Consider the following 19,859-nt stretch of genomic DNA (forward strand, 5'->3'; position numbering starts at 1 on the left):
AAACAACATGTTGGGAGGACCTCATCAAGGATAACTGATTTACTTTCAAAATCCACCACATTTGCCAAATTGTGTAGATTACAGCATGCCTAATGCACAATGAACTCATTGTGCTGCCTCTCGCTCTATGCAAATACAGCCAACTTCAGAGAAAGTTGGCAACATGCTGGTTTCAAACACCTATTTGTTGCCAGAAGTTGTGTCTGAACACATTTTGGCGGAGATTTACTAAAACTGAAGCACTCAGTATTTGGTGCAGCTGTACATGGTAGCCGATCACCTTCCAAATTCAGCTTAATCAATTAACCTCCCTGGCGGTACGATTATTTCGGATTTTAGGTGCTAAAAGCGGTACAATTATTTTGCATGAAAATTTGGCGTTCTATATTGTAGTCCTGTAATTCTTAGGAATAACTCTCTTAAATCTGTCCAAACCAGAGTCTAGCAGACATCCCGGGTATAATAAAGTTTGAAAAATGAAATCATAAATTATAATATAATAAATAACTATAAATAATTGTACCAAATAATAATATAACAATAATAAAAATTATTCAATAATGTAATCAAATCAAAAACACTGAAATTTGCTCAGTTGCAGAATTGTCGCTGTCATTACTTTTCAGTATTTGATGACGGATCTCCCCACAAATCGCTATCGCTCAATTCTGCGAGTGATTCCAATTTATTATCGCTATTTTCTAGCTGGTCTAAAACCATTTTTGATGTAAAGGGACAGTTTTGGTTGCTATGGGCAATCTCCAGTTTCCAGGCATAAAGAACAGTTTTTATAATATAAAACTGCATGCAGGGCACTGGGCAGAACACTAGGGACAAAGGGGATGTGAAATATTTACATACAGCAATGTAATCTGTAAGATTACATTATACTGTATGTATACTGTGTGTTTCACTTTTTGAATTTGGCGCCGATCTCCGTCCCCGTGCGTCGCAACGCTCGCAGGGCACGGAGATCGGCTCCGTGATAGCTCGTACAGCGGGGAGACAACGCTGGATCCGAGGGAGAAGGTAAGTAAACCTCCTCCTGGATCCAGCGATGCGGTCCAGAGTCTGGCTCGGGGTTACCGCTAATGGTACAAAAATTCCACCCCGAGCCAGACTCGGGAAGACCGTCAGGGGGGTTAAGCTTTAACAATAAAACCTGTAAGCTGATTGGTTTCTCTGCAGAGCTGCTCCAGATTTTGCACTCTCCAGTTTTAGTAAATCTCTCTTCACATGGGGTGCTTGTCTGCATGCCCCCTGCAAGTCTAAGTTTTCCCAGCGTAGTGATGCGCAGGTGTTGCATCCCCGTGCTGGCAGTACATAGACATTTATTGTGATATGCGGTTTCACAGAGTGCAGAGGTACTGTGTCCCAATATGACATGCGGGTGTGGGCAGTGATGTCATTATGGGGGTGTGGTGGGTGCAGACCAAACCCAGGTTAAACTATCAAGTAGGAAGTGGTATCCAATGCAATTGTGTCGTCCCCCCCCATCCCTGGCAGAGCAAAGATTGGTACATCAGCACCAACCGCATTATATACAGGGGCCAGTTTGGAGTGCTCATCGTGACTGTGCACTGCTGGCACAAACCTAGCCTTCACAGTGCCTATGGCAGGCTAGACAGGAGAGAGCCTGATGCACTAGCCTGCCAAGTGTCTATTGCTCTGTCCTGCTCCTGCTGTCACTCACAGTGGTAGGACAGAGGACTGTGGCAAGCTGGGGTTATCCCATTGGGTGTGGGTCCCAAAACTCACCCAGTGTGTGTGAACACATATAATTTGGGGAAATAGCATGCATCTCTGTACAGGGGGTTCAGGGAAAATGCTGCCCCGCACAAGACAAGCACTCAAGCCCTGCATCAGAATGGACTCTAAAAGTAAGCCTGTCAAGAAAGAAATTGGGTAACTACTATTGCTAACTTGTTTTAAAAGGCGTTGGCTTAATGGGCCTGTTATATCTTTTCTTCAGTACTCACTGGCTAAAAGCAATCATGCGACAAGCAAAGAGTAAGAACACCTTATTGTATATGCAATTACTTTTTCTAGGTCAGTGACTTGCAAGGTTATGAAGTCAGGATAAGAATGGAAGCCTGGAGCTTGCCCTTTCCTGTAGGCTCTGCCTCCTTCTTCTCTTCTCAATGCTTTTTCTTTTTCTGTTTTAGTCGCTCTCCAGTAGAACCTTTTTTCTAAATTTTTAACATGTTTCTCTTTATTTGGAGTAGAGCTCCAGTCATAACGTTTTTATTTTTAAAAAGACTAGAAGGCTTAATGTTTTTTACTCCTTTATCATCACAGTAAGGATTTCCAATCAGGATGCAATAAATACTTGACAAATATTCCCTTCCTTCCCTAGTCTAACCTAGAAAAAAAAAGGGTTGCCTGGAGTTATGCTTTAATTTTGTCCCTTGTTTCCTTCAACTCTTCTCTAGTCTTAACATTAGCCCTATCCCCTAGTCACAGATCACAAATTAAATACAAATATTCTTATCTGGTCAGTAGCAGGTTGACAAATCTCAATTCGCACCAAATCTCTCAAACATCGCAAAAGTTGGGGCCGGAAACCACAAATCCTTTTGAAGTCTATGGGACCTGAACTTGAAAAGTGCCCATTTTGAAGGCTTATATGCAAGTTATTGGCCATAAAAGCATATGGGGGCCCAGGTACTTTTTTACAGCAGCAGTGATTTTAATGATGCTTAAAGTGAAACAATAAAAAAAAAAAATTCCTTTAACTATAGTGCCTGGGGGGAGGGGGTCCCCTTAGTCTGATGTGCGGGCCTTTGGGCCTGGTATGGATTTTAGGAGGAACCCCATGCCAAAATTAAAAAAAAACTGCATGGTCCTCCCCCAAAATCCATTCCAGACCCATAACCGAGCAGGTGCCCACCCTCCTGAACCATACCAGGTCACATGCCTCAACATGGGGGAGGTGCTTTGGGGTGGGGGGCCCTCAGTTCTCCCCCCCCCATGTGAATGAGTATGAGGTACATTGCACCCCTTCTCAGGAACCAAAAAACGTGTCCAAAATAAAGAATGCCTTTATTTAAAAAAATTAAAAAACAATGTCCCCCAATGTAGACCCATCGTCAATCACACCGTGGCACGCAAAAAAAACCCCACAATCTGCCTGTGACAAAGGCCAATGTCACAAGGGGGGTGGTACCACCAGGTGACACCACCAGGTGGCCCGCCCCTTACCTATTTAAGAGGCAAGGCATTTGGGTATGCCTTCTTTGAGGGAGGGACATCTGCTTTTTCTTTTCTCGGGTCCGGCGGGCATCGTGATTGATGACTGAACCACATAGTGGGACAATTTTTTTTATTGTTTTAATAAAGGAATTGACAAAAACTGCCTCCTGTCATTATTTTTGACACTGTACTCCTACTCATTCACACGGGGGGGGGGGGGAATTTGTTAAAGGGGACTTCCAGACTCCAATAAGCCCTCTGCCCACAGACTTCCACAACCACTACCCAGGGTTTTAGGGAAGAGTCCATGCTTTAGGGCAGGGAGGCTGTTGAGGGCATGAGGCCTGGCATGGTTCAGGAGGTGGTGCTTACTTGTCTCCCCCCTTTCCTGAACTTCCGGGCTACTTGATCAGATATAGGGGCTGGTAGGGATTTTTGGGGGAACCAAAATTGACAGGCACCTGCTCCTGTCCCCCGCCCCAAAAGATCCATTTCACAACCAGGAATGGGGGAGGAGGCCTTAAAAGGGAACTTCCCCTTTTGGATGGAGCTCAGCTTTAAAGAGGAGGTTCAATATGGGCAAAAAAATTAAGTCAGCAGCTACAAATACTGCTGCTAAGGACACTTACCTGTCCAGGGATCCAGGGCTGTCCTCCCCTGGGCTAGTTCTTCACAGGCCTTTAGGTTCCCGGAGCTGGTATCCTAACTGTGAACATCTGGTCATTCAGCATTCAGCTTCCCAGGGGAGGGAGAGACTAGGTACCCACCCCCCAAAAATAATATGGCAAATATGGGAGAGGATGGGGGAGGAGGACTTAAAGCCGAACTTCCCCTTTTGGGTGGAGTTATGCTTTAATACATGGAAAGCATTAATGTAAAAAACATTTAGTCTTTAGTACCACTTTAACCGCTTGCCGACCAGCTAACACAGTTGTAATGCAGCAACATGGCGAATCGCCACTATGTTATGTCGCTCCCTCTGGTGGCCACTAGGAGCGCTCGCGTGCCCCCAGCTCGCCCCGAACCCAATGCGAGTGCCCGGCGGTCTTGATGGCGTCGGGCTCCCGCGATCGCTCGTAACACGGCGAAAACTGGGATATCTGTGTTTACGCACAGAGATCCCGGTTCTCTAAAGGGAGAAGTGACATATTGTCTGTTCTTACAAAGTATGAACAACAATCTGTCATCTCCCCTAGTCAGTCCCCTCCCCCTTCAGTTAGAACACACACTAGGGAACACAATTTACCCCTTGATCGCCCCCTAGTGTTAACCCCTACACTGCCAGTGACATTTTTTCAGTAATCAATGCATTTTTATAGCATTGATCGCTGTATTAACCTCCCTGGCGGTATGATTCAGTCTGGATTTTGGTGCTGAAAGCGGTACAATTATTTTGCATGGAAATTTGGCGTCTTATATTGTGTCCTGTAATTCTTAGGAATAACTCTCTTAAATCTGTTCAAACCAGAGTCTAGCAGACATCCCGGGTATGATAAAGTTTATAATATAATAAAGAATAATAAAAATTATTCAATAATGTAATCAAATCCTAAAACACTGAAAAAGGGATACTTTTTGGTTGCTATGGACAATATCCAAATTCCAGCCATAAAAAACAGTATTTATAATATAAAAGTGCATGCAGGGCATTGCACAGACCACTAGGGACAAAGGGGAAGTGTATTTTTTAATACAGTACTGCAATCTGTAAGATTACAGTGCTGTGTGTGTTTTGTGTGTTTTTACCTTTTTGAATTTGCCGCCATTCTCCGCTCCCGTGCTCCGTAACGTTGCAGGGAACGGAGCTCAGCGGCATTCGGCACTGTGAATCGAGCGGAGCACGGCTCGCTCATACAGCGCGGAGGACATCGCTGGATCCAGGGGACAAGGTAAGTAATTCTCCCTGTGTCCTCCCCTGCATCCAGCGATGCGATCCCGAGTCTGGCTCGGGGTTACCGCTCCTGTCAGTAAAATCCCAACCCGAGCCAGACTCGGGATTACCGCTAGGGGGGTTAATGCCAATGGTCCCAAAAATGTGTCAAAATTGTCCGACGTGTCCGCCATAATGTCGCAGTCATGATAAAAATCGCTGATCATCCCCTTTTCTAGTAAAAAAATAATAATAAAAATGCTATAAATCTATCCCCTACTTTGTAGACGCTATAACTTTTGTGCAAACCAATCGATATACGCTTATTGTGATTTTTTTTCCTCAAAAATATGTAGAATACATATCAGCCTAACCTGAGAAAAAAAAAATCTTTTTTTATATTTTATATAAAATATTTATATATTATATATTTTTGGGGGATATTTATTATAGCAAACAGTAAAAAATAATGCGTTTTTTTTTTTCAAAATTGACGCTCTTTTTTTTGTTTATAGCACAAAAAATAAAAATCACAGAGGTGATCAAATACCACCGAAAGAAAGCTCTATTTGTGGAAAAAAAGGACGTCAATTTTGTTTGGATGCAACGGCGCACGACCACGCAATTATCAGTTAAAGCGGCGCAGTGCTGAATCGCAAAAAGTGCTCGGTCGGGGGGGGGGGTAAAATCTTCCGGGGCTGAAGCGGTTAAACATTGCCTATCTACTAGTCAGCTCTACTTTCAGGTATGGCAAAGAGGATACAGAATAAGACAGAATATATTGGAAACGCTGCAATACAGGCATGTGTGTTTATTGAAACCTATGCAAATTCCTTTTTCCTATAACTATACTATTATTACAAAAAAGAACCAAATAAGAACCAAAACTTGCTTTCCAAACTCAGTCATAATACAATTATAATTTTGTATATACTGTATGTGTGTGTGTATATATATATATATATATATATATATATATATATATATATAATTAAACTACTGGGGTGAGTTACAAAGAGGGTTACATACATTTATTATTCCTTTGTATCTGCGACATTTTAACCAATGAATCCAAATTCACCTTTGTACATTATGTGTATTATGCATATTAAACAAGAGATAAGCGTTCACAACCTATGTGCAGGTGGCATCACCCTGTGTATAAATAAAAGGTAACCTGTTACCAGCAAATCCTCTGGCCGTGTACCTTTCCATGTGCTCCACCCTTTTACAGATGGCCATTCATATATTCTTTCAATGTAGCATACTTGTTGCTTTTTAGCATGTCTCAGTTTTCGTCAATCACTTCTGCAGCAGCCAGTCTCCAGTGTGTACATAAAATAAGTACTTACAACTAATTCTATTTAACCTACTTCTATTGAAAATCTCCATTGTACATTTTAAATTTGTGGCCAGTATCAAATATTAATACCGATCTACAATCCGCTATTTTTTTTTTAGAAATATAATTATATATATATATATATATATATATATATATATATATATATATATATATATATATGTATATATATAAAAATTAATGAATTAAATTATACATTTATTAGAAGCATATTGTTTACGTTTACTTAAATCTCCATTTACTGAAGGCCCCAACATAACACGGCATGTTTTTGTTTTTTTGTTTTTTGTTTTTTTTTAAATCCTATACATTGCAAATAAACAGTAATCTGACTACACCGATGTTCTTTGTCAGTTTGAGCTCAACAGCCTAGGTGGATTATACAGATAGTTTCTACAGGATCAACATGGATTAAGCAACGTGTACAGAGAAAAAGATCCTAATTTTTACTTACAGTACTAGGATATGCATATGTAATAAATATCTGCATTTATGGTGAAAAGATTAAAGTTACGTTCTTATAATGTCGTAAGTATTGCGATATTATTGAAACTATGTTACGCACCTGAAATGCCAGCTCCTATGACAACCACGTCGTATTTGTTGCTCATGGTGGAACTATTTTCTTTTTCTTTTTTTTGTCTGTCTGGATTTGCTCCTTTATTCTTCTGCAGCTAACCTGGTACTGGAGAGCTGAGTGAAGCTTCCAAGGATCTCCCCTTATCAGCTGTCAGCTGCTCAATCTTCCAAGAGGTGGTTTTATTCTTCCCATTGCTCTGCCTCTAGACTCCACCTTCTGCCTCCCTGATGTTGTAAGTGAAATGATCCTCTTAGAATAAAAACCTAGCTCAAACCTCTTGTGCTGAGCAAACACCAGGCTGCTTTAGGCACAATCTATTTGGCTAATCAAATCCTTTGCAGAAAACTCCCTCAAGTGGCGAAAGCTGAATAAATCTCAAAATGACATAAATAAAGCAAGGTAATAAAAGTCAAAATGTAGATAGCAGCAGATTTTTAATTTTAGCAAATTTTAGAATAAAATTCTGTATATGTAATTCAATTTTAATGGATGATTTTCATAAAACGCTTTATTTTTCTTTCCAATCTGAAGTAGAAGAAGCATCAGCAAAGAAGTTTATTAAATAACATCATTTAAAAATAAGTGACAGTCAGTAGGTTTCTATTTTTCAAAAAAGAGAACATAAGCATCCCATAACATATGCACAATTTGCTTCATTTTCTTGGCAAAATTAAAAATTCGGTGCTAACGCTGTGTAGGTACATAAAATTGGTGGAGTCCTTTAAACCCTCAAACACAAGATGGAATTTAACATACGTTAATGTTTATTTCTAGCACATTTAAGACTGTCCTTTTTAAAGGAGCAATATAAGAGGAATATAATACACTTTCCAGCAGAATTCCTGGGTATGATAGGTTTATGGATGGCAACAAAGATAAGCGAACCTAATCTTATTATATTTACATCTGACCTGGATCAAGCCAGTCTGGCTTGCCCTAAAAATAAGTGGCTAAATCTGGCTTGACCCTGTTTTTTCACTGTTTATTTTGGGGAATGTAAAACGGTTTTGCATATATTCTCTTGTATTTTTATCTATTATCGTAAGGCCTAAAAAGATTAAAATGTAAAAAAAAAAAATAATTCTCTTTCTTAGTTGGATAACTATGTAATATTGCATATGGATTAATATGTAGTATGCTGCCCAGCCAGAAGTTGGAGTTTTGGGATACTTTTTACATTTTCCTTTGTTTTCTTTGCTCTCTTGTTTAAAACGTGTGTTGCTTACAGAAATCAATAGCTGAAGCTAACATTTGCACAGACAGAGATGTGAGTCATCTCTTGTTAGCTCCATCTAAGGCTGGTGCTCAATTTTTTGTTTTTGGCTGGCAAACATACATGCCCCTGTATTGCTCGATCACTCACTCGATCGCCGCTTTGCTCACCTGTCACCCGCCAGCCCCGCACTTACCCCATGCAGGATGCGGCTTTGGCAGCCTCTCCCCTGCATCTCCTCCTGAGTCTCGGCGGTCGCTTTTCCTCCCGGCCAATCAGGTCTTGGGACTGCTGGCCAATTGGGTCTCAGGACCTGGCTTCATGATTACCCGGGAGGAGAAGCAGGAAGACATTAGCGAATATTGAGCTGAGCCCACACATTTTGAAGCCAATTAAAGCCTCAGACTCTAATCATGTGATTAAAAAAAAAATTAAAAACATTTAATGAGCAGCCGCCATTGATAAGGTTTTAGTCAGAAAAAGTGAAGTAACCAGCAGCCATCTTCTACTTTTGCTCTCTGTTTAGCTAAACCATAATGTTTTAATAAACCTTCATCACGTTTATGTATATATACAACATAGGCATCAAAATGTATAAATAATTAGCCTCTGCTGTCCTTATAGCCACATGATCTTCAAATGCATGGGCTTCTGTGAAATACTTGCCAGCCTCAATGCCATTTAGCACAGTGGTACTGTGCTCTTAAAAAGAAGGACTGCAGATAAAGGTTACTGTCATTTTTTGAGCTGTACAACCTTAGAATTGGGTCTTGCACTTCTTGATTTTGCCTATTAACCCGTACTTGTGGTCATAGGTGTGCGCAGTCTATTGCATTAGAGTGTGCACCCCAAAGCTCAAACACACACTACTGATCATTCAATGTTCATTCAGAAAGGAAAGGGGATGGTCAATTACATATTTACCGGCCCCTTCCTCCACTCATCCTAAAACATCCTTGCAGCAACAGTTGGTGGGAGAGGAGGGAAGTTGGTAGCACTGCAGAGAGGAGCGAGGAGCCAGGGAAGTAGGGGGCATCTGTGCTGTAAAGAGTGATTAGGGTGTGCCTGGACACATCTGGCACACCCTGTGCGCACGCCAATGCTTGTGGTAGTGTCTTACCTCCCCTTAATGCCAGATGGGCAGACTTCCAGATTACCATGACCTGAGAAACTACATGTGTATTACTATCCACTAGTAGTGAAGAGCAAAGCAGGCTAAGTTCAGTTTGTAGGAGGTTCAGAGAACCCAGGGAAAAAAAATGAAATCAAATCATGGTGCTAAGCCCCATTCAAGTCTATTGGAGATAAATCTTGTTATTTGTATAGCCTTTTTCAAGGTTAACTTGCAAGCTTCTGTTAAAAATGGCATGAGTAGCTGGGCACTGCCATATACCAATGCAATAAAAAAAAATCAATCAATCAGTTGGAAGAGGGCCTTTTAATGTCACTTAAAGGATCACAATAAAATACATAAATCACAGTAATTTTCAGTGTTAATAGATCTTCCAAGGTGTGGAGTAACAGATGTCAGATAAAATGGTGGTGTGAGGGTGTATATGGTATCCAAAACTGGGTGAATGCTGCCTTCCTCAAATGGGGTAATCCAAAAGGAACTACAAGAAAAACAGAAATGGAAGGCGTGCACACCTAGTGCATCACACATTGTGAGTGCCTACGTTTATATAAAAATGTCTTATTATTAAATCATCTTTGGCAATGCACTAGGTGTGCGCACCTTCCATTTCTGTTTTTCTTTTAGTAAAATACATAAATACTTGACCTCCGGAAAAATGTATACTACCCACTCCCTGACCAGGCCATTTTGTTGCGATTTGGCACTGTGTTACTTTAACTGACAATTGCGCGGTCATGCGACGCTGTACCCAAACAAAATGTATGTCCTTTTTTCCCACAAATATAGCTTTCTTTTGGTGGTATTTGATCACCTCTTCTTTTTTATTTTTTGCGCTATAAACAAAAAAAACACCAATTTTGAAAAAATAAACATATTTTTTTCTTTCTGCTACAAAAACATATCCAATAAAAAAAAAATAGCAAAAAATCGAATTTCTTAATCAATTTAGGTCAATATGTAATCTGCTACATATTTTTGGTAAAGAAAAATACCAATAAACAAATGTTGATTGATTTGCACAAAAGTTATAGCATTTACAAACTATGGGATATTTTTATCTATTTATTTTTTACTAGTAATAGTGGGGAACAGCGATACTGCGGCTGACATTCTGACACTAATTGACACTTTTTGGGGACCAGTGACACTAATACAGTGATCAGAGGCAAAAAAAATGCACTGTCACTGTACGAATGACACTGTCTGGGAATGGGTTAACATCAGGGAGATCAAAGGGTTAACGGTGTGCCTAGCTAGTGTCTGTGTACTATGGGAGGGGCTTTTACTAGGGGAAGGCATGGATCCATGTCCCTGCTTTGCAGAAACCCAGGATCCATGCCTTCCCTACCAACAGAAAGGCAACCTGCCTTGTTTACATAGGTAGACTCCATTCTGCCTGTGTAAAGAATGATTTATGGTTGCCGAAGGACATTGAGTATAATCACAGGAGGAGCGGCATGTACGCCCCCTACCCGGAAGAGCTGGCTCACGTATATATACGTGATCCAGCGCACAGCTGCCACCCTGTAGCAGTAAAATTGCTATAAGGTGGACAGCGAGTCCTTAAATAACATGCTTGGGGGATACCCTAAACCTATACTCCTTTAAAAGTGATATTTTGTGTTTACAAACAGCAGCCAGAGATCTGTCATTTAGCAGCTGAACTGCATGGCCATGGCTATATTGGTTTAAAGCCGACACCCAGCATCCTTGGCTGTCCTATTTACATACAGAATCTGGTCAGGGATCGTGATTGACTTGGATCTACAATGCTGAGCGATGCAATTGAGTTTAAAATTACATTGGATTACTTTACATCTTTTGGGTAAATCAGATGTGGGGATGAGGCCATTGTCCCCAACATGGAGATAAGGTGCCCAACTCTGCAAGATACCTTCCTATATTGAAGGCATATGGCTTGGATTGGTGAGGGAGAGAGCATGCTTCCTGCCCCCACCCTTTTCCTGATCAGCTAGACTGCATTGCTGGATAGGGGTCTGGTCTGAAACTTTAGCTGTTTTTGTTGCTTGCTTTTTCAGTACAGGGACAGTACACACTGCTTACATGAAAGTGCAATCTCTATTTCAAGGGAAAAAATGCATGGTTCCTTTAAAATTTTTAGAAATGGAGGGGGGGGGGGGGGCAGTAAGCATTTAACACCCTATCCTGAACCTTACCATGCCACATGCCCTCAACATTGCAAGGGTACCTTGCGGGGGGGGGGGGGGGGGGCAGCAAAGCCTCTCCTCCCCTGTTAATAGAAATATGAAGACTGACATTGACATTTGTCCTGAAAATGCAAGTTGCCTGGCTAAAGTGGGCAAGTTAAAGTCGATACACAAACAACTCTTCTGCTGCAACAATCAAGTATTACATTGGGCTACTGTACAGAGGTAAACAAACTGCAGGCATGGTTTAATTTGAATTCTATAAAGTTGGCTTTGGGCTTTCCAGTAGAAATGACTGAAGCCTTCAGAATAGAGAGCGAAGGGTAAGAGAGGGGAGAAATATAATTTCTTAATCTTCCACATGAGGCATGAACCCAAAGGTGCTCTGTGCACTTCAAAGTTCAAGGCTGTCAAATTCCGGACACAGTGGCTAGATTAACAACAGATCATATACAGTTATCTGTTAAAATGGTTGTAAAGGACCTTCAGCATGCAGCTTTCCCCACAGCCCCCCTAAATACATACCTGAGTCCGATCTTAATCCAGCTATGTGCATAAGAGCCAAGACCATTGGCTCCTGCTACTGTCAATCAGAGCCAGTGAGGATGGAGTGGGGGGGGGGGCGAGTCTGAGCCCTGCTCTGCGTGTCTTATGGACACACAAAGCAGAGCTTGGGAGGGAGCATGCAGAGTGCCCCCATAGCAAGCAGAGAAAAGGAGGAGCCAGGAGTGCCAATGGGGGAACCCGAGAAGGGGGGTTCCTTAGTTTGGCGTGTGGGTATTGTAGGGACAGGTCACCTTTCTGTCAAGGACAGTAGTATCGGCAGAGATAGGTTTCAGGTGAGTAGGGAAAGTATAGGGATCATCCTCTTCTCCTGGAAACGTCCCCGCTTGGGCTTGGTCCGGCCAGGCCGCATTGCTCCCCTCAACATAGACGCTGTATCACGTACCAGGTGATGACTGGAATGTTGTGGAGGCCTCTCTTGCACCTGTGCACGAATATGAGCATAAGCCAGTGCTGGCCCAGGGAATCTAGTTTACCTTACACAATGTCAGTTTGGGGGAGGTCTGCTCTGCTACAAGCTGTTGTTCACCTGTGAGTGATCCTTGTTAGGGCTGCCTTCTGCTGGGCTTGTTGTGAATTGTTGTAGTCTGACTACAATACAAGTTCTGTTTGCAGCTGGACTGTGTGTGTGAGTTACTGTCGTGTTTGACTAAAAAGTATGACCTGCTGCATATGAAAGAGGACTGGAGGCTTTCTCACCTCTGTCTGCCATACAGACAGTACTATGCAAACTCACCTTGGAGGTGGCTTTTTGTGAAACAGTAGGTGTCCACGCAAAACCTGTTACATAGCAACCCGGAGGAAGACAGTAAGTGCTGGCAGTGTGGTTGTTTTGGGAATGTAAGTAAGAACTATTAGAGGCCTAAAATTAAAAGCACATGCAGGCTGCCGTTAAAGTAGCAGCTCCCAGGGCAGACCTCCGGGACCAGGAACACAAAGTCCCAGCCAACCATAGTCCAAAGTTGCCACAAGCCCAGTGGTGACTGCCATTGTCAATAAATTTGATGTCCCATGCCTAAATTGACAAGCATGGCTCAACATAATCTGGACCTGCGAGGCTCATGAGAGGGCATCCAGGAGTAAACAGGTCGTGGTTGTCCAGATACCCCCCAAGCAGAAGTTTCTACTGGCACCTTTCCAATAAATGTGAACCAGCTCCATAGAGAGCCGGTCACAATCTCCTGTCATGCGAATTGGATGCAGGGAAGAGAAAAAATTGGTTTCATAAATATCATGGAACAAGAGTATCTAGTTTGTTTGCCCTGTCTCTCTTTTTGCAGTGTTTACCTTTCTGATCTACTACAGTCTGGCTGCCATAGTAACCTTTCAATTCTATGGTAGAGAGAATGGATTAGCCTGCTCTCCCTGTCTAAATTCATTAGTTAGTTTCCCTCTGTTCCTTTTTCCATGTTTACCCTAGTCCTCTTTTCTTTTTCACTCATGGAAGGCTTTGTAAGTACTAGCTGGCAAACCTTGCAATAAGCATTCTGTTTTTACCTCCTTCCCTGGATAAGCACTCCACATAGAGAAACTTTTTCTTAACACCCTGCAACATCAACAAAGTCATGTACAAACTCTCTGCTGTTAATTCACTAATAAAGTTAAGAAAGTTAAAGTGCTTTGATAGGAAGCCTACACACACCAGCAGCATGGCAGAACGTAGGCCCTCACTAGACACTGCACAGGAGAGTGATAACTTGGACACCAAAACCAGTACACAACTGCGAGCAACGCAAGAAGGCACAGTGCCTAAACGAACAATCACTCATACACAAAAGGCCTGGAAAAATTATGAAACTAACATTGACGTGCACCGTGTCAAGTTAGAAAGGGCTTGGGAAGACACAATATTTGAAATATGTAATGCCACGGGTGCTACCAGTCAAGAAGAACAGATTATGCAAGCCATAACTCAGATTAACTCATGTCATGGATGTTACATAGCACTGTCACAGACATACTTCACCTATCTGCAGGGCCGCTGTTAGAAATCATGGGGCCCCGTACAGCCTACCTGACAGGGCCCCCTTCAACCACGCCCTTGTTCCCACCCCTGACCCGGACTTGAAGTGAAATGCAGGTTTGTTGGCGTTTACATATGCGTGTGAAGCCAACACGTGTTTGCAATTAGTAAGCATGAAGGAGCAGGGGGCAGTTTAAATTTCTTTTCAATTGTATTTTATTACAAATAAAAACAAATCTTACACTGTATCTTTACATTTTTTATTGTCATTTTTGCTTTCACAGGGGATGGACAACATTCCTTGTGATAGCAAGGGCCATAACATGTCCTATTTATAGGGAGATATGAGGTCTTTTAGACCCCATATCTGTCCTGGCCTCCAAAGCATCTGCTCAAGCTAAGATCAGTTTGAACATATGCTTGTTCAAGTCAGTAATGGCTTCTTTACATGAGACCGAAACCAGAAATGATAAAATCTTCATCTCTTCTGGTTTCTGATGTCACACGATGGGAGGAATGACAATCCTTCCCTCTCACTGTGTCCTAGTAACTGGATGCTACTGGTCACATCTTAAAAGCTGTAAAGGTGGTGGTGGGACCCCTTTCCACTGCCTGTAAAAGGAATCCAGGGGCTTCCTAGCTACTACGATTACTTTTACTTTGTGCAGAGTCGATGGGGCTAAAAAACGATATCTCGATCATTGCTGTAGTGATGACCGAGATATCATCAACCTTCCAAGCCAGCAATGCTGGGAAGAAATTAAAGGGGATTGGTTTGGGGGGCAGCTCTGCTGCACGTTTACTGCTCCTCCAAATGAATTTTTAAAAGTAGCATGTTTCTTATTATCATCTGGTAACAATTATCACACAGGCAGCACAGTAAGCAGGGGCTCTATCATGACGTTATCATGAATTTATCATGACTTTATGTCACATGGCTGTTGAGTGCTGGCTTAGTTAACTTATGGCTGTATTGTATACTGTATAACAGACTGTAACAGTACAACCATGATAAAGTCAGCACCCAAAAGCAATGTAACACAGAGCCATGACAGAGACCCTGCTGTGCTGCCTGTGTAATGATTTTACCCTGCTGTGCTGTGAGATATATAACAGGACACAGTGAGCATTCTTTCCTATATTCCCCACTCACTGTGTCCAGTGCAGCCACGATCTCCTCCTGCTCTTCCATGTCAGCCATTCAGCTTCTTCAGATCTGGTGAGGACTGCAGCCGGGAGCCGAATGGAGAATCACAATATCACTCGGCCAGCCGGGACTAATAAAATAGTGGGGCGGCATAATGTATATGCACCCCGAAAATAAAGAAATAGTCCCTCTGCTGTGCCCCCCTCCTGAGCCCCTGCATTAACCAGATGAGGCCCAGGAAAACAATTTACCCACTCTGTAAGCAAGTGGAAGCAGGGAAGAGTTTAGAAAAGGTTTTTTTATAGATGCAGTAACAAATTGTCATGATGCCTGGGCCCCACTGTGTAGCTGATCTGGGTGGGCCCAGTACATCCGGGCTGGTTGTACTGCCCTATCAGCGGCCCTGCCTATCTGACTAGAATGAACACAAACGACAACCTGCAAGAACGGGACCTGCAAAAAAATGATTGATCTGGAGCGAGAAGGCATTGCAGAGACCGCCATCATGAAAGCGCAAAAAAAAATAAAGGAGCTCCTCCCGGAGACAGTGTCACTGTGCACATCCAGACACTCCTCAATACCAGGCAGTCGTACGGCAGATTACGTGAGGAGCCTTCTCCGTTTCAACACTGGTGTGCAGTGAGGGCGACACATCTGACACCAAAAACTTGCTAGACCCGAGAGAAGACACTGTTACTCCAAGGGTACTAAGTGCCTGGGATATCAGCAGTCAAAGAAATCGCCCACAAGCCAGTATGCTCATGCATGCACCACCACATGCTAGCCATGTAGTTGCACTAACACAGAAAGATACAGCTATACACACTCGTCAGCAATCATCAAACACTTGCATTAAAGAAGAGGCGATCACAAGACCCTTCCAAGGAACCACGGCAGAACAAGATCAGCACACCAATGTATCTGGCCTGACCGACATGGGGAAGTATATGATCAGGCGTTAGATGGTGCAGACGGGACTTACCAACTTCGACGACCGTCCTGAGAATTACAGGATATGGAAGTTCACCTTCAAGGATGCTATTAAGAGTCTGGGCTTCTCCGCCAGGGAGGAACTCAGCCTGCTGACCAAATGGCTGGAAAAAGAATCCGTGGAACATGCCAAGAGGCTCAGGGCAGCCAACGTGAACCACCCCCAAGTAGGTCTAAACTTAGTATGGGAAAGGCTAGAGGAGTGCTATGTAGCCCTGAGGAAGTCGAAGATGCACTCTTCAAGAGGGTCGATAATTTTCCCAGAATTACTGCCAAAGACTATATGAAGTTACAAGAACTCTGGGATTTTCTGCAGTCTGCAAGAACAGATCAATCCTTAACAGGCCTCAACATCAACAAAGCAGAGAAGCATAAACAAAGAATGTCCCATACATAAAAAACCACATCCGCTTAACAAGTGCATTGGGTTCAGGATGATATAGGAACGCAAAAACTTACCGGTACTACGAGAGTTGAGAGCTTGCTTTAAATGCTGTGCTTCTACAGGACATCTATCCAAGGAATGTAAAGAAGCCATAAAATGCAGTATTACGGTGATAGGCATGTGACAGCTCTACACCCAGAGCCATTTAAGCCTAAAACAGTCAAGACCCCTAACCCTATAATAAGGCAGAAATGGGGAGGAAGAAGAGGTTAAGACACCTCCTCCATTGGTAACATCTAAATGTACTGAGATTTGTGGAGATGGAGGCGAAGGTAGATCTTGTTCAAAGATATGCCTTGTGGCAGTGCACCCAAAGGGACAACCGGAAAGGGCTGTAAGAATGTACGCTATCATTGATGATCAGAGCAATAGATCATTGGTTAGATCAGAATGCTTTAAACTATTCAACATACACGATAACGCCTCCCCTTACATGCTCCGAACGTGCGCGGGACGAATGGAGACAACAGGGAGGAGAGTAAATGGCTACATCATATGTTCCGTGGACGGTAAGGTAAAGATGCCACTCCCCACACTTATCGAGTGTAATCACATGGCGGAGAATAGGAGCGAAATCCCGACACTAGACGTGGCACGCCACCACCCTCATCTCAAGGTGATAGCTGACCACATCCCATTACTAGACAAAAGTGCCCAAATATTGCTGCTACTCGGTAGGGACATTATGAGAGCTAATAAAATCCGTGAACAATGGGATGGGGAACAAGATGACCCATGCGCCCAGAGGCTTGATCTAGGATAGGTGATAGTAGGCGAATTATGCATTAACAAGACATGCAAGCCTGACAATGTAGAAACCCTACATACAAACTTGCTGGAAAATGGTTGTGCATCTATCTTTAAGCAATGTCTGAACCACTTTCATGTTACGGAGATGCTCGGGATCAAAGGGAGACATAGGCATGTCCTCGGAGCAAAACAAGAGTATTGAAGTGCGTTACGGCACTTTAACTACAATGTATTGAAGTGTGTTAGTGCACTTTTACTGCAATATATTGAAGTGCATCAGGGCACTTTTACTGCAGTATATTGAAATGCACTAGTGCTTTTTACTGCGGTATATTGAAGTGCATTAGTGAACTTTTACTGCAATATATTGAAGTGCATTAGTGAACTTTTACTGCAATATATTGAAGTGCGTTAGGGCACTTTTACTGCAATACATTGAAGTGTGTTAGTGCACTTTTACTGCAATACATTGAAGTGTGTTAGTGCACTTTTACTGCAATACATTGAAGTGTGTTAGTGCGCTTTTACTGCAATATATTGAAGTACGTTAGTGGACTTTTACTGCAATATATTGAAGTGTGTTACTGCACTTTTACTGCAATATATTGAAGTGATTTTGTAAACTTTTAATGCATTATATTGTTGTGTGTAAGGGCACTTTTACTGCAATACATTGAAGTGTGTCAGTGAACTTTTACTGCAATATATTTAAGTGCGCTAGTGCACTTTTACCGCAGTATATTGAATTGCAACACGGCACTACTGCAATGTATTGAAGCGTTAGTGCACTATTACTACAGTATAGTGAAGTGCGATAGTGCACTTATACTGCAGTATATTGAAGTGCATTAGTGCACTTTTACTGCAGCATATTGAAGTGTTTTAGTGTACTTTTACTGCAGTATATTGAAGTGTTTTAGTGTACTTTTACTGCAGTATATGTAAGTGCATCAGTAAACTTTTACTGACGTATGTTGAAGTGCATCAGTGCACTTTAACTGCAATACATTGAAGTGCATTAGTGCACTTTTGCTGCAGTATATTGAAGTGCATTAGTGCACTTTTACTGTAGTATATTGAAATGCATCAGTACACTTTTAATGCAGTATATTGAAGTGTGTTAAAGCACTTTCACTGAAGTATACTGAAGTGCGTTAGTGCACTTTTACTGCAGTATATTGAAGTGCATTACTGCACTTTTATTGCAGTATATTGAAATGCATCATTACACTTTTACTGCAGTATATTGAAGTGTGTCTGTGCACTTTTACTGCAATATATTGAAGTGCATCAGGGCATTTTTACTGCAGTATATTGAAGTGCATCAGCGCACTTTTACTATAGTATATTGTACTGCATCAGGGCACTTTTACTGCAGTATATTGAAGTGCATTAGTTCACTTTTGCTGCAATATATTGAAGTGTATTATGGTACTTTTACTGCAATATATTGAAGTGCGTTAGTGTACTTTTACTGCAGTATATTGAAGCGCGTTAGTGAATTTTTACCTGCAGCAAATTGAAGTGTGTTAGTATGCTTTTACTGCAGTATATTAAAGTACATTAGTGCACTTTTACTGCAGTACATTGAAGTGTGTCAGTACACGTTTACTGAAATATATTGAAATGTGTTATTGCACTTTTACTGCCGTATATTGAAATAAGTCACTTTTACTGCAATACACTGAAGTGCATTAATGCACTTTTACTGCAGTATATTGAAGTGCATCCGAGCACTTTTACTGCATTATATTGGATTGCATCTGGACACTTTTACTGCATTATATTGAAGTGTGTCAGGACACTTTTATGCAGTTCATTGTAGTGTGTTAGTGCAGATTTACTTCATTATATTGAAGTGAGTCTGGGCACATTCATTACAGTATATTTAAGTGCATTAGTGCACTTTTACTGCTGTATATTGAAGCGTGTCAGGGTACTTTCATTGCAGTATATTTACATGCGTCAGTGCACTTTTACTGCAATATATTAAAGTGTGTTATTGCACTTTTACTGCAGTATATTGTAGTGTGTCAGTGGAGTGTGTCTGTGTAGTCAGTCCTCACGATAATGTGCACAAAACACAATTTTCCATTGATTAAAGTGCAACCAAGTACACATTTCCCCATCTCTATTATATTTGGGTAATAAGCCCCCCCCCCCCCCACATCATGTCTGGAAGGCCAAAAAGGAGAGGCAGTGTGAGGGGCAAAGGTGGACATGGTCAGTCTTCAGACTGGGCACCATTTCCTCTTTTTAGTGACGTTGCCCGTGCTATCCAGCCACAACATGCAGAACGTGGTGGACTGGCTTTCTAAACTATCCTCATCATCCTCTATCACCCAAGCAGAGACTAGTGTGCAGTCCACCGCATCTGCCAGAGTAGCTTATTCTGCCTCCTTGTCCACAGCTAATCTTGCCATAGTCCCAGTATCATGCATGGAGGAGTCAGCTAAATTATTTGAACATAGCATCACTT

At 42.0% G+C, this 19,859-nt stretch overlaps 1 protein-coding gene across 1 annotated transcript in view; it reads right to left on the reverse strand.

Annotated features, from left to right (window-relative positions):
• The window catches only part of LOC143982308 (amine oxidase [flavin-containing]-like), a 164,838-nt gene extending 157,596 nt beyond the window's left edge, over window positions 1-7,242 (reverse strand). The window contains exon 1 of the mRNA XM_077480918.1: window positions 6,991-7,242. Within this exon, the coding sequence (XP_077337044.1) occupies window positions 6,991-7,036 (46 nt within the window). The 5' untranslated portion in view covers window positions 7,037-7,242. The remainder of the gene's footprint in view (window positions 1-6,990) is intronic.
• Between the last annotated feature and the right edge of the window lie 12,617 nt (window positions 7,243-19,859).

Source organism: Lithobates pipiens, unplaced genomic scaffold, assembly GCF_037356315.1.
Source record: "Lithobates pipiens isolate NorthernLeopardFrog02 unplaced genomic scaffold, aLitPip1_a1.2 Scaffold_16, whole genome shotgun sequence".
Classification (NCBI taxonomy): Eukaryota; Metazoa; Chordata; class Amphibia; order Anura; family Ranidae; genus Lithobates; species Lithobates pipiens.